The sequence below is a fragment of the Oryctolagus cuniculus genome, chromosome X (genome assembly GCF_051225735.1).
Source record: "Oryctolagus cuniculus isolate XC-2025 breed Fujian yellow rabbit chromosome X, ASM5122573v1, whole genome shotgun sequence".
Taxonomy (NCBI): Eukaryota; Metazoa; Chordata; class Mammalia; order Lagomorpha; family Leporidae; genus Oryctolagus; species Oryctolagus cuniculus.
The window spans coordinates 132,299,135-132,312,751 of NC_142888.1; the positions used below are offsets into that span (position 1 = coordinate 132,299,135).

The following is a 13,617-nucleotide window of genomic DNA, read 5'->3' on the forward strand; positions in this document are numbered from 1 at the left end:
AACTCCAGCAGGGAGCCTTCCCCGTCCCCACCCTGCCCAGCACCCAGCCCCCGGCCCCCAGCAGCCTGTTCTCTCCCTAGGCCTCTCTCTGGGGGTGCTCCAGCTCTGCCCTCTACCTGGGTCTCCATGCAGGCAGACAGGGCTTCCTGGAGTCAGGGGCTGTGCAGGAGCAGGAGGTCCTGGGCACCAGGAGGGGCCACACAGAGACCCAGCAGCCTGGGCCGGGCCACACGCCTGCCCTGCTGGCGCGCTTGGCAGGTTGGCCTTGGCCCAAGCCCCTTCCCAGCCGCCGGCTCCAAGAAAGCCACAGCCACGCATGGGAGAATGGAAGCAAAACTTTATTCCTCTTGGCTGGGGAAGAAGACTAGTGGGCGGTCGTGGCCAGGACCCCTACGCCCTCCCCTCCCGGAACCCAAGAAGACAGGCGGCGCCACCGATCGGCTCCCTCTGCCCAAGTGAAAGCCAAGAGGCCAGCCGGGGAGGCAGGTGAGCGCAGCGCGGGGCAGGGGCCACTGCAGTGACAGGGTGGCCGGGGCAGGCCGGAGGGCTGGGCGGGGGGACGGGGAGAGCCTGGGGGAGGGGCCGGGGGCTGCTCGGGCAGGAGAGCAGGCGTGGGTGGGGGCACTTCTCGTCCTGGCGGCGCTGGCCGGCGGGGGCACCGGGCTCAGGGCACCAGGACGCGGTAGGGGCTGCCCGGGATGTGCTCGTCGCCCCACTTGACCACCAGCGTGTACTCCCCCTTGTCCTTGAGCAGGTAGGAGACGCTGTAGAGCCGGCTGCCCACGTGCTTCACCAGGATCTCCTCGCAGGGCGTCCTCGGGCCGTGAACCCCGACCAGCAGCATGTTGTTGCCTGAGGTAGGGACGGGCCTCGGTCACGGGCCCCGCTGCTGACCGCGCCCAGCCCTCCTCCCCGTCTCCCTCCCTGCCTGAGTGGCAGGGGCCGCTCCAGCCGCTGCTCCCGGCCAGCCCTTTCCTCTCCTGAGGGTAGAGAAGGCGGGGGCCCGGGGCTGGCCGTCCCGTGTCCTCGGGGAGGCCGGGGCGGCCCCAGCTGCCCACCTGCTTTGCTGCAGTCCACCGTGAAGCTGCTCTTCTGGCCTGCGTAGGCCTTGCTCAGCCCCAGGCCCTTGGCCACCACTTTGCTGGCATCGGCAAGGCCTGGGCCCGCGGCGGCGTGCTGGGGGGCGCCCGTGGCCTTGGTCAGGGAGTCCACAAACACTGAGGACGTCTCGTGGAGGCTGTGGTTGCTGACGAGACGGGGGCCTGCAGGGCACAGCGGGTGGGGCTGAGAGGGGGTGCGAGCGCCTGGCGTCGGGTGGCCACCAGCAGCCTGGCCGTAGGCTCACCTGTGACTTTGGCCTTGAAGGGGCTGCCCCCAATGTGGTAGGGCCCGCCGTACTTGATGGAGATGAGGTAGCTGCCGGGCGCCATGGGAGTGTAGGTGACGCGGTAGCCCTCGGGGCACTCCTGGCAATCCATCTTCACCTTGGAGGGCCCGTCGATGGTCACCGAGAGGGCACCGGCTCCCGCGTTGGTCGTGTTCACAATAAACTCAGCCGGGCTCCCTGTGAGCACGGGAGGTCAGGCAGAGCCGGCCCGGCCTGGTGACCCCGTCCTGTCCCGCCCCCAGCTGCCGGGCCTGTGCTGTCCCCCCACCCCGGCCGTCCACCCCAGACGTCGCCGGGAGCTCGGCCCTGGCAGCCTCAGCCACGCCCAGAGCTGCAGCCGAGGACCCACCTGTGACGCCGCCTTCCAGGCCCGCTCCGTAGGCGGACACCATGCCTGGGTCCCCTCCGTGCCCAGGCTCCCCCACTCGGATCTTGAAGGGGCTTCCAGGGATGTGGGTGCCGTTGAACTTGACGTCAATCAGGTAGATCCCATTCTCCCGTGGGATGAAGCGCACGGCATACTTATCTGAGGAGCAGAAGGGCACGCTGCGGGCCTGGGGGTTCTGTCACCAGCATGTAGCCTCCGAGAGGACAGCCTCGGTCCTGGCCTGCCCCGTCCTCCCCCCACACCCTTAGCCCGCGTCCCCTCCGCTTCCTCTGGGGCCCTGCTGGGCGCCCACACCCGGCAGCACACACCTGCAGAAGGCTGAGGGCGGAGGCTCTAGACACCCAAGCAGCCTGCCATCGAGGCTCAGAGGCACGGAAATCGTCCACCGGCCAAACAGCCGCCTCATCTCACGGCCGGCCTCCCCTGAACGGCTACCGTGAGTGCCACACTCCCCGCCCGTGAACCGGGGCTCATGGACGGGCCGGAACTTGCTTCGGGTCAGGCAGCCGGCAAGGGGCAGGACTGCGCGGTGACACTGGTGTGCTTGAGCCTACTGCAGGTGCCATGCGCCTGGCGAAGGGCCCGGCAGCCCTGTGGCTACACTGGGGGCCGTCCCTCTGCAGACACACCGCGTCGCGCTGCCCCACGAAAGGCCTTCTTCCCAGTGGCCGTGGCTGGCGAGCTCATGGCCGAGGCCTTGGGCCACCGGTCGGGGAGGGCTCCCCTGTCCCCTGATCGAGGGGGCCCTGCAGCCGTCGGGGGGCCCCGTGCTGGGCGCCAACAGAAAGTCTGTACCTTCCTCACGTACTCTCAGCCTGCTTCCAGCCGGCTGGCCGGGCTTTGGGGAGGCCCGCTGCCCCCGCTGGGGCCCGTGCAGGTAGGTGGCCGGGTGGCCGGACAGGGACAGGGCCTCACCTTGGTCAATCTCTGTGACATAGCACTCCTCCAGGGCTCCCGAGGGGCTGTGCACCTTGGCATCAATCGCCCCCTTGGCCCCGTTCAGGCTGACTGCAAAAGAGGCTGGCTGGTTGACCTTTAGCCCTGACTCCTGGAAGCACAGCAGACGAGGTTAGATGGGGTGGCGGGGACCGGGCACGGGGCCGGTACATGGCCCCAGAGTTGGGAGGCCCCAGGGCTCACACTTACCCATCTGGCGTCCAACTTGGTTTAAAGAGGGAGAGCCACTGATATGCTAGGGGCAGCAAGCTTCAGACATAGGTTCCCCCACCACGCTACCCCTCCCCCTCCCCCACCGCCCAGACCCCTGAAGTCACAGGGCCCCCACAGCTGGAAGGACAGTGGCCCCACCCTGGCAGGCTTTCCCTCTTTAAACCTCAGCCCTGGTGCTCAAGGGGCACAGGCTCCTGTTCAAAGCCTTTAGACCTGAGACACGAGAAAAACTCCACGCGGTGGGCAGGGTGCTTCCTGCCAACCCCAAGTGCGGGTTGGACCCGGCCAGAGCAGGGGCCCGGGGCCCAGAGCTGGGCCGGCTGGGTTACTGGGCACAGAACCCTGGCCTGTGCTTCGCGGTGCCTCTGGTCTGGCCGGGCCCAGGAGCCCCAGGTGGCCAGTTTCTCTCAGTGCCTCACCTGAAGACTAGAAACAGTAAGGCGGCGGGCATCGCCGGACGGAGAAGCCACAGGCACCACGAAAGGACTGTCAGGGATGTGCTCCTCGTTGAACTTGACCGACACCTCGTAGTCACCTGGCAGGGAGAGGACACGAGGCTATCCTGGGCCAGCCCAGGCCAGGCACGATGGGAGGTCTGGCTCCTCGGAGGCTGGGCCTCCTGCCTGCCCCACCAACAGCCCGGGGCGGGGCGTTCTGAGGCTTCGAGGCAGGTGGAGGGTGGTGGGGGCCCCAGGGTGGTGGGGAAGACAACCCCGGCTCCCTCCCTGAGGACCTGCTCCAGCCCCGGCCAGGCCCCCGGTACCTGGCTCCTGGACCACGTAGGCCACACCACATGAGCCGTCCTTGCGGTCCTCAAAGGAGATCTCGGCCTTGCTGGGGCCCTCGACGGCGATGGCCAGGCCCCCGGCGCCAGCTTCCCTGGTCCAGATGCTGAATTCGGCTGTGGAGAGCGGTATTTCCTCCTGGAGGGTTGCGCCTCTGCCCTCAGCCCCTCGCCATGGCCCCGATGGCGTGGCTGCCGGCAGCCTCCCCCCCACTGCCCCCGGGCACCCAGAAGAGCAAGAGCTGGGTGGGCAAGCGGGCCTACCTGGCACTCCGGCTTCAGCCCTCTCCAGGCCAGGGCCCCCAGCACGAACCTTGTGGGCTCCTCCTTCCCCCAGGGGCCCCACGGTGAACTGGAAGGGGCTTCCAGGCACGTGCTGGCCCTTGTACTTGACACTGACTGTGTGCGTGCCCATCTCAGCAGGCACAAAGCGGATACAGTAGGTGTGGTTCTCGCCTTCCACGATCTCGGCCTCGTGGCTCTTGCCCGAGGGGCTGGTCACCTGTGCGGTCATGTCCTGGATGCTGATTTCTGCAGGGAGGAGGTGGCCCGGTGGGTAGGAGGTCTGTGCCCCCACCTGCTCCCAGCAGCCCTCCCTGGCTCCCCACAGCCCCTACCAGGGATCTTGAGGCTGAGGTCGCAGTGACTGCCAACGTTGGCCACCGAGGGGGCCCGCCGCCTGCGTGTGATGCTCTCTTTCACCCGGCCCTCGCCTGTCACTTTCACGGAGAAGGGGCTGCCTGCAGGGAGAGAGTGCGGCCCATGCCCCGCGCGGGTTACACCCGGGTGCGGTAGGGCTGGGGGGAGGGCGGGGCTGCACTGTCACCACACCTACCAGGCACATGCTGGTCAGCGAACTTGATGTTGATGATGTAATTGCCGGGTTCCGTGGGGCAGTAGGTGACCCTACACGTGCCGTCTTCCAGGTCTTCCGTGTTGATGTCCACCTTGCTGGGACCCTCGATGGACAGGCTGAGCCCCCCGTAGCCTGGGCGATGGACAGCCCTGAGCCAGGCTGCCCAGCGCCACCCACGTCCCCCGCCCCCGCGGGCCCGCCTCCGCCACCTACCTGCGTCTCGAGTGTCGATGATAAACTCCGCGGGCTCAAAGGTGCGGCCCTCGTGGAGGCCCTGGCCGGACACGCGCACGCGGCTGGCATCCCCGATCTCCGACTGGCTGATCACCACCGGGATGGGGCTGCTTGCCACGTGCTGCCCGTTCTTCTTCACGTGCACCAGGTGCTCCCCTGTCTCCTTGGGCACGAATGAGATCCCTGGGCACGGGGCGGGGCTGTCAGCGGGGGCGGGCGCGGACACCCCCACCCACGCCCGCCCACACAGCCGCTCTTCCTCCGCAGTCCCCTCAGCCTCTCACCCACGTGGCCGTTCCGCAGCCGCTTCAGCAGGCAGGGCTCCTCCCTGCCCGAGGGCGGCACCACGGTGGCCGTCAACAGGCTGAGGTCCGTCTCCGAGATGTTGATGGGGATGTCGGCCGCAGAGCCCACCTTCAGGTGGGACATCCGCATGGAGTCGTCACCTGCGGGGGCGGCGGGGGGCGGCCATCCGTCACCGCGCCTCGGGCCGCAAGGGGAGAGCACGCCCACCCCCGCTCCCAGTGCCACCCACCTGTGACCCTGGCGGTGAAGGGGCTGCCTGGGATGTGCTGCTCGTTGTACTTGACCAGGATGCTGTAGTCGCCGGGCAGCACGGGCAGGTAGGAGACGCTGCACGTCCCGTCCTGGTTGTCCGTACAGCTGATTTCCGCTTTGGAAGGCCCCTCGATGGCCAGCGACAAGCCCCCTGGCCAGAGGTGCGGGTGAGGGTGGGCACCGTGCCCGGGGACACGCCGCCACGCCTGCTGAGGAGGAGCCCCGCTGGTGGGGCGGGGCGGGGCCGGCAGGCGGGGCTACCCCGTTAGGGACCCCGCCCACGTTCAGCCCTCAGCCGCCCCAGTGGGGAGGTCCCGGATGCCCAGCACGCGCCGCTCACCTTCTCCCGCGTCTTTGGTGTTGACGGTGAACGTGGCGGGCTTGTTGACCACTCCGTGACTGAGGCCGGGCCCGTAGGCAGTGACGTGGCCGCAGTTGACGTAATCCACGTAGAACTGCAGGGGGCTCCCTGAGGCGGGAAGGGGGCCGTGTCAAACGGCAGCCTCATGTGCCTCCACCCCCACCTCTCTGCGAGATGGCGGTGGCAGCGGCCGGCCAGAGGCAGGGTGGCCCACCTGGGATGTGCATGTTGTCGTAGCGGATGTCCATCTCGTGCAGGCCAGCCTCGCTGGGCGCATAGCGCACGGTCACGGTGCCGTCCTTGTTGTCAGTGATGGAGGGCTGTGCCACCTTGCCTGAGGGCATGCGGACCTCCCCTGCGGGGCAGCGGGGCAGCGGAGCTGGGTCAGGGCCGCCCAGTGGCTCGCCCCGGCCGCCCGGGCTCCCGCGCTCCTTCCCGCCTCACGCTCACCGGTGATCTCGCCCTTCTTGATGGTGAAGGGGATGACGAGGTCAAAGGGCCTCAGGCTGGTCACGTCCAGCCCGTTGACACCCACCAGGGGCCTCTCTGGGGCCTGCATGGAGACACGGGGCCCAGGTAAGTGGCTGTGGGGGCACGTGGGGGTCCCTCCTCGCAGGTGGCAGAGCGGCCGGGGCCCATGGGACTCCCTGCCCACCAGCCCTGAGCATCTCCTTGGGCCGGGCGATCCGCGAGGTGGTGAGCCCTGCCGTACCCAGGTCTGCTGGCCACCCTGGGCATAGGTGTACTGTGGGGCCAGCTGCTGAGGCCGTAACGGGGGCTGTGCCGCGGGCTGTTCCCCAGCCAGAGCCTGTGGAGCAGAGCGGGAGCTGGAGAGTCTGTTGTCGCAGCGGGGCCCTGGGGGACGGGCCAGGCTGGACCTGTCAAGAGCCCCCTGCATCCTGCCCCCGGGCCCTCCTTACCGTCACTTGGAAGGGGCTGTTATATGTGGGTACACCGTTCCAAGATCCAGTCAGTTGAGGTTTTCGGCTCATCTCGTGATTTAGGACCTTCCTCCCTCAGGTGTCACCTGATGTCCTGCCTCTGCTGTCTGATTTCCTCCCCATCTTGGGGGTGCTGTAGTGCGTGTGGCCAGTGGTGTGGTGGCTCCTGGGTGCCAGCCGTGGAGGGAGAGAACTGGTACTGGAGACAGTGCCTGAAGCGGCTGCTGCCCCTCTGCACCCCCCTGCAACACTGGAGCCCTGTAGAATGTGGGTAGGGTTGTAGCTGCGCCCTTGGGAGCGGGGGTCCTGGAGGCTTCAGCAGCTGAAAGAGGCGAGCCCCGAGTCCTTTGGAGCGTTGAGAGGTCACTGTAGCTCTTTAGAGCCTCAGAGAACATTTACCTGGAGGCCTGGAGACCTTGATTTCCCCATGAGAACCACAGAGCTTCCCTCAGCCTTATGCTTGGGGTACCCAGAGTGCTTGGGTGATTTCTCAGTCAGGTGTCTCTGTGTGGCCCAGAGCCTTGAGGATTGGGTAGAGCACAGGGTCGAGGATTGCAGAGCCCTTAGGGACATAGACAGGGCAGAAGTGCCCCAAGGCTCATAGAGCCCTGGACAGTGGCAGCCAAGCCCAAGTGGCAGGTCTCAGGAGGGTAAGGGGTGCTCACAGGGTGTCTGGAGTGGAGCCCTAGGGAGCCAGAACCAGGAATTTTATCTTGTCCTAGGCTATGAATGGGGAGACCTGGGGGCACTTGCAAAATGAAGGAAAAGAGCAGACTCTCACATGCCTGGCAGCTCTTTCCTTCCTTCCCTCATGCCAGACAGCATAGTGATTGCCAGGCACACCCAACAAGTTGCGGCCATCCTCCGCACTTTCACTGGGGCCTAGATGGCTGTTTTGTCCCAAACGTTCTTCCGTCTCCTTCCTCTCATGCTGTCTCTTGTCTCTTCCACACCATATGCTACTCAGAACTTTCTGGTATCGTGCTCGCCAGCACAAGCCCCATGTGCTTTCCTGCTAGGCTCTGCTTACCTCTCTGCCCCAGGCCCTGGCAGGCTCCCACGCAGTGCATGCTGACTGGTGGAACAAGCCCTCTCGTGTGACTTCCGACTGGCTGTTCAGGCAGGAGCTTGCTACTGCATCCTTCTCAAGTCCTGGTGTGGGCCTGTTTGTTCTGCTACCCCATGATGAGGCTTACTGATATCATTAGGTGCCTACTGTCCACCTACCCAAGCCCACCACCCACGGTGGACCATCTGTCTGGGTTTCTGCCCTCCTGCAGGGCCTGAGGAGTCCATACAACAAGGGGCTGGGGGGTGAGGGACAAGCCAGATGCTGGGGACTTGGGAGTCAGACCAGGGAGGCTGAGGCTGTGTGGTTAAGAAAATTAGAAGTGACTCATTCTTTTCTGCCTATCTTCAGTGTAGAAAAACCATGTGTTACTTTTTAGGATCACCAACCATGTGGGGAGAAGCTGAGTTGCAGCACAGAAATGGTCAGGAGCGTGTGGGAGGTGTCCAAAGCCCAGCCACGCCACACAGTCACAATGTGGCCATAGCCAAGCAAGAGTCCCTGGGGCTCGGGAGCCCAAGGTGCATGTACGGGCACCACACAGGCACTGCACAAAATGAGACCAGGTTGAGTCCCACAGCCTGCAGTGGGGGGTAGATGGGATGCAAAAGGGACCAATGCCAAGGCCCTAGCCCTTACTGGGCCTCTGCCTCCTACCTGGGGTAGGATGCCCGCCCTGCCCTGTGCTTTTCCACCCTTTGCAGGCAGCAGAAAGCCAGGTGTGCCAGGTATTGCCAGTCATTCTATCCTGAGTCTCTTTAGCACCCCCTTTTAAAAAATACATGTAAAGATTATGAAATATATAACAAGAGCTGAAAGGTTGGAAGGTGAGCTGAGGAACGACCTTCCAGACCCACCACCAAGATGGCTTGTTTACGTTCTATCCTAATGCCCTTGGAAGCTGAAGTTCGTTTCAACCTTTCCTGATGGGAGCGCTTGCAAACCACACTGTGCCTGCAGCCTCACCTGCATTTCCAGGTGGGTTCTCCAGACCCCTTGTTGTTATCACAGTTCTTTTCGTAAGTAGTTACCAGTGCTTTGGGGAGTCAGGGAATAAACCCCCAAACAACACATGAACCTAGTCAGTGGTAGCATTTGATTCCTATGCCAAGACCAAAGCAAAACCACAGAATCAATAAAGCCAGGTGACAATCCTTAAAAAACCTTAAGACCCAGAGACCCCAAAGCATGGCAGCCAGCCTCTCCCCCAGCAGGAAGAGCCAACACATTAAAAATAAACGGTCTTTATTGCGTCCACGAAAACAAAGTCAAGGTGGCCCTTGGTTAACCTCAAAAAGGTGACAACGAACAGGAGGCATGCATGAGCACATGACAACATCTCTGAAGGAGTGAAGTCTTGCCCTCCCAGGCCCTAAGGGTCAGAGGCAAGCAGGGCCAGGAGGCTCCAGAGGAAGGCACGCCCAGGCCTACCAGAACGTGAAGGGCCCGAGTCTGCTGCCTCCCTGGTGGGAGCAGGCAGGGGGAGCAAGCACTGCTCAGGGCTAGGCCCAGCCCCCAAAGCTAGAACACACAGAAAAGCCCCCACCCCCACCCCCAGCACACACTGCACTAAGGCAGACAGCCAGGACTTCAAAGAGCTGGCTCTGAAATCAAGACCCTCAGGGATCCATCCAGAAGGGGTTGCCTTCCTCTGCCTGCAAGGAATAGTAAACAAAGAGCAGGAAGGCAGCAAAGACCAGGAAAAGCAGCAGCTGGCCCCAGAGTGGGACCTGGCGGTCCTGACCCAGACCAGCTGCAGGGGCCTGCTTTTCTGGTCGGATGGCACGGCGGGCGAGCCATGATGGAGAAGGCGAAGAGGCCACAGAAGAGGAGGATGCAGGGTAATAGGACAGGCCCAAGGAACTCCTGGAGACGTTGGAAACAGGGCGGTAGTGTGCGATGCTCTGGTAGGCACTGTCACGGCCATATGTGGAGCGTTCCCTAATGCAAAAGAGGGGAGCAGGTGAGCCAGGAGAGCTAGGCCCAGAATCACTGCTCCCAGGGCCTTCCCACTACTCACCTGTCCTTGTCCTCCTCTTCAGAAGAGAAAAGATGGTCACTGCGCACCTGCAGACCAGAATCGAGGTGACGGGACTGGCCAGCAGGGTCAGCACAGCCTGTCGTATTACTCAGCCCACTCTAACCATTGCTTAAAGGCCAGAGACAGGGCAGGCATTGTGGCGTGGCAGGTTTGGTTGCCAGTTAGGGTGCCCATATCCCATACGGAGTGCCAGTTCAAGTTTTGGCTGGTTTGCTTCTGGTCCCCTGTTACCCCTGTGGAAAACCTAGATGGAGTTCTGGGCTCCTGGCTTTGCCATGGCCCCCATCCTGGGCATTTAGGACATTAACCAGGGGATGGAAGACCTCACTTTCTCTTTTTGTCTTCCTGTTGCTCTGGTTTCAAGCAGATGAAAATAAACATTTTTTTTTTTTTAAGATTCTACTTATTTATTTGAAAGGCAGAGTTAGAGAGGGAGAGATCTTCCACCTGTTGGTTAACTCCCCAAATGGCCACAATGGCCAGGGCTGAGCCAGGCTGAAGCCAGGAGCCTGGAATTCCATCCAGGTCTCCCATGGGAGTGGCAGGAGCCCAAGTACTCACACCATCCCCCACTGCTTTCCCAGGCACAGTAGCAGGGAGCTGGATCAGAAGTGGAGCAGCCAGGACTCCAACCTGGATGCACATGGGATGCTGGCACTGCAGGCGGTAGCTTAACCTGCTGTGCCACAGCACTGACCCCAGAACCCTCTTTTCTCCCCCTGGATTCTGAGTTGGAACTTCAGATCCTGACCAGGGTGCAGGCCACATCCTGTGTGCTCTAGTCAAATACTCTTGACACGCCCCGTAGCAAAGTCCTAACTCATCCTAACTCTCTCTGGAAACCTAGGAGCTAGCATTTGTACCCAGTGATGCCGGGATTTACCCAAACCCAGCTGTCATCCCTTCAAGCTGCCCCCGGATATGAGGTGCCCGACGGCAGCTCACCTGGTGGTGGGAGGTGTCAGCATCAGAAAGCGAAGTCCCGGGTTGCCGGAAGCCTTTGGATGTGCCCACAGACTCGGGCTCCCCGTAAGTCCTGGTGCTCAAGTAACTCTCCTCGTAGTAGTCATCATTATAGCCTTGAAAAAGGGAGCACTGGTAGCAGAGGGCAGACCCGTGTTCCCCAGCTGCTCCAGGGACCCTTATTTAAACAGCGTTTTTGGGGCCCCTCTCAGGTCGCTGAGGCTGGTGGGGAGTCGAGGCCTCAGGTTTTCCCTACGCCCACGGTCCGGGACAGGGTGGGTGAAGGTGTTGGGGTGATGGTGTTAAGGGTGTCAATTCCTTGCCTTACCCTTGCTCTGGTAAAGTAAGGCGTCCTCTTTCTTGGGCAGGTCGTACTTATCCGAGTCCACAGATGCCGAATCCAAGTCTGAATTGGGGGGGACGAGACCATTTTCCCCCAGGCTTCCCTCCCTTCTTCGCAGTGCCTCTCTCGGCTAGCAACCCACCCCCCACGCCACACCCTCGAAATCCCACCCTCCCTGTCACCACCGGCAGCCAGCTGCTCACCCGAGAACCGATAGGAGAACGAGGAAGCAGACGAGTTGGGTGGGGAGAGCCTCCGCCTCTGGGTCTCGTACTCGAAGATTTTCTTTTCGTAGAGCTTGCGAGTGGAGCCTGACCAGACAGCGGGCGCGGGGCGGTCAGGGTCGTGGGCTGCGAGCCCAGGGAGGGAATCTGGGTAGGGGACGCAGGCGGGGGGTACCGGGGGGCTGCGAGACGGCGCGCGGGAGAGCGAGTCCCGGGAGGCGTCCCGCCCGCTCCCGCGTACCCACGACTGGCCCGTGCGGAATGTTGTACTGGCGCAGCACGGCGGCCAGCTCGGTGTCCGACAGGACCGCGTAGTCGTCCATCGCGGGCGCGGCCGGCAGGTGGCGAAGGGCTGGGGGCAGCCCGGGCCTGGCGACACAGGCCAAGCAACACCACTGCCTCGCAGGGCTCGGGAGCGGCCGCGCTTGCGTCACGTCTGCGTCACGCTCCCGTCATGGCCGCGGGCTCCGCAGGCTGCGCGCGCTGCGCGGGGCGGAGCCAAACCACAAGGAGAAGCCGGCACGGACCGGTCTAGCTGTGGGAGCGGGCGGGGCGGGCCTGGCGAGCTCGTATTTCAAAAACGTGCGAGATTGGTTTGTGGCGGAAGAGGGGCGGGGCCTGTGTGGGAGCCAAAGTGGCTCAGACTACTCAGGCCGTGGGAGTGGGCGGGGCTGCACGCTCGAGAAAAGGGGCTGGACGGGCACGCCAAGACGTCACACGCAGGCGCTTCTGAGCTAGACTCGCGGGAGGGGCGGAGCCTATGCGACCCGAACCGGTAGAAACCGGCCAGAACGTGGGAGCTAGGGAGCCGGCGGCGTGGGTGTCTTTGCGGTGGTTCGGGCCGGTTGACTCTTGCCACATCCCTGCGCCTGCACTCGTCGTCCCCCTTTTCCCGGGATCCCAGGCCGAGGGTTCTCCCGCAGCAGCGGGAAGGAGCCACCCTTTGCACAGCGCCGCTCTCGGGCCAGCCACTGCTGCCTACGCTTTGGGTGCGCTACGCGGACCCCCTGGCCCAGGCCGGCCTCGCTGACCTGCACCGGCCCTCGCCTGCGCACCTGCGCCCATCGGTTCCCATCGCCTCCCTCCCTCCTTCCCTTGCTCCTCCCGCCCTCCACCCGGGAGGAAATGGGGCACTGGGCCAGGAGGACGCGGGCACTCCTGGAGCAAACAGCCTTCGAAGGGGCCCGGCGGGCCGTTCCAGCGGGCACGGGCAGAGCGCGCTTCGGAGAGGGAGTGTGCCCTCCCAGCCCACCCTACTGTCAACCCGGGGTACTGGGTGGAAGGGAAGGGGGCTCCAGTCGGAATGGCCCTGAGCCCAGTGACCAAGAGGGGGCCGGGCAGGGGCAGAGGAGCCTGGTGAGCCGTGAGAGACTGCCAAGGCTTGCTCAGGTTCCTGTACTGTGGCTGGGTTGGCAAGGGTCTTAATCAGAAGAGGGCTGTCCCGTTGGGGAGTCGAAAGGAAGTGACAGAAGTGGGTGCATGAAGAGATGAGGTGCCGTCCTGGCCTCACAGATGTTAGCTGGTGACAAGAAAGTGCGAGGGCTCTGATCAGCTCCAGGCTGAAGGGCCCAAACTGGTGATGGTCACAGGCCAGTTCTCTGAGGAAGATTGCTCACACAGAATGGGGACAGACAGACCAGGGAAGAATGTGGAAGAGACGAGGCCCTTTGACCGTAGACAAAAACCCTAAGGAAGAGGGGTTTCCGTTTGCCAGATTCTAGAATAAAGACCTGGCCCAGTCTGTTCCCAGCAATGTGGGAGAAGTTGTGTGCATTCCCAAAGACAGTGTGCATGGCAGGAAAAGGCAGGAGAGATGACAGTTTGAACTATTTGCAGCTATGAAGCTGCCTCCTGGAGTTTTTAGTTTTGGCCAAGGCCCGCTTGCCCAGCACCTCTCCAAGCCTTCTTCTGCAGTGCTGGCCCCTCTCCCGGAGGCCTGTGTGTACAGAGTGCTTGCTCAGTTCCCCCCCTTCCGCCACCACCCCTCCCCATTGGGATCCCAGCTCTTTCCTTATGAGGTCAAGGAATTCTAGGTTTGCCTTCTCCCTAAGTAACACCCCCCCTCCCCAGGGCACCTGCCTTATTGCCCCACTCGGAGGCCTCGCCACAAGTAGCACCAGGAAGCTGAAGGTGGTGGTCCCCTGTACCCACCCCATGTGTACCTAAAGCCTCATCCAGTCCCATGGTAGCGCAGCTCTGTCCCAGGCCACTAGAAGTTAGGTAAACCATTACCTAACAGTGTGGAGAGGCTCGGCACCAGCCACCTGGTCCTTGAGTTGATGACCTGGACGGCCATGA

At 63.3% G+C, this 13,617-nt stretch overlaps 2 protein-coding genes and 1 long non-coding RNA gene across 3 annotated transcripts; 1 reads left to right on the forward strand and 2 right to left on the reverse strand.

Annotated features, from left to right (window-relative positions):
• Nucleotides 1–322: 322 nt before the first annotated feature.
• On the reverse strand, nucleotides 323–6,675 carry LOC149119771 (filamin-A-like). The gene is made up of 18 exons (XM_089324655.1): nucleotides 6,659–6,675; nucleotides 6,451–6,546; nucleotides 6,189–6,291; nucleotides 5,953–6,093; nucleotides 5,718–5,846; nucleotides 5,355–5,528; nucleotides 5,104–5,265; nucleotides 4,799–5,002; nucleotides 4,565–4,717; nucleotides 4,347–4,469; nucleotides 3,994–4,260; nucleotides 3,709–3,846; nucleotides 3,365–3,480; nucleotides 2,691–2,823; nucleotides 1,737–1,913; nucleotides 1,346–1,564; nucleotides 1,059–1,262; nucleotides 323–852 (listed from the first exon to the last, which is right to left on the reverse strand). The coding sequence occupies exons 4-18, from the start codon at nucleotides 6,080–6,082 to the stop codon at nucleotides 665–667; spliced, it is 2,517 nt and encodes an 838-aa protein (XP_089180781.1). The 5' UTR covers nucleotides 6,083–6,093; nucleotides 6,189–6,291; nucleotides 6,451–6,546; nucleotides 6,659–6,675; the 3' UTR covers nucleotides 323–664.
• A 1,922-nt stretch (nucleotides 6,676–8,597) lies between these two features.
• LOC149119772 (uncharacterized) lies at nucleotides 8,598–10,810 on the forward strand. The gene is made up of 2 exons (XR_016228204.1): nucleotides 8,598–8,726; nucleotides 10,637–10,810. It is a non-coding gene; the product is annotated as an uncharacterized LOC149119772 (long non-coding RNA).
• EMD (emerin) lies at nucleotides 9,368–11,642 on the reverse strand. Its single transcript, NM_001171372.1, has 6 exons — nucleotides 11,561–11,642; nucleotides 11,299–11,406; nucleotides 11,081–11,158; nucleotides 10,735–10,868; nucleotides 9,769–9,815; nucleotides 9,368–9,689 (listed from the first exon to the last, which is right to left on the reverse strand). The coding sequence occupies exons 1-6, from the start codon at nucleotides 11,640–11,642 to the stop codon at nucleotides 9,368–9,370; spliced, it is 771 nt and encodes a 256-aa protein (NP_001164843.1).
• Between the last annotated feature and the right edge of the window lie 1,975 nt (nucleotides 11,643–13,617).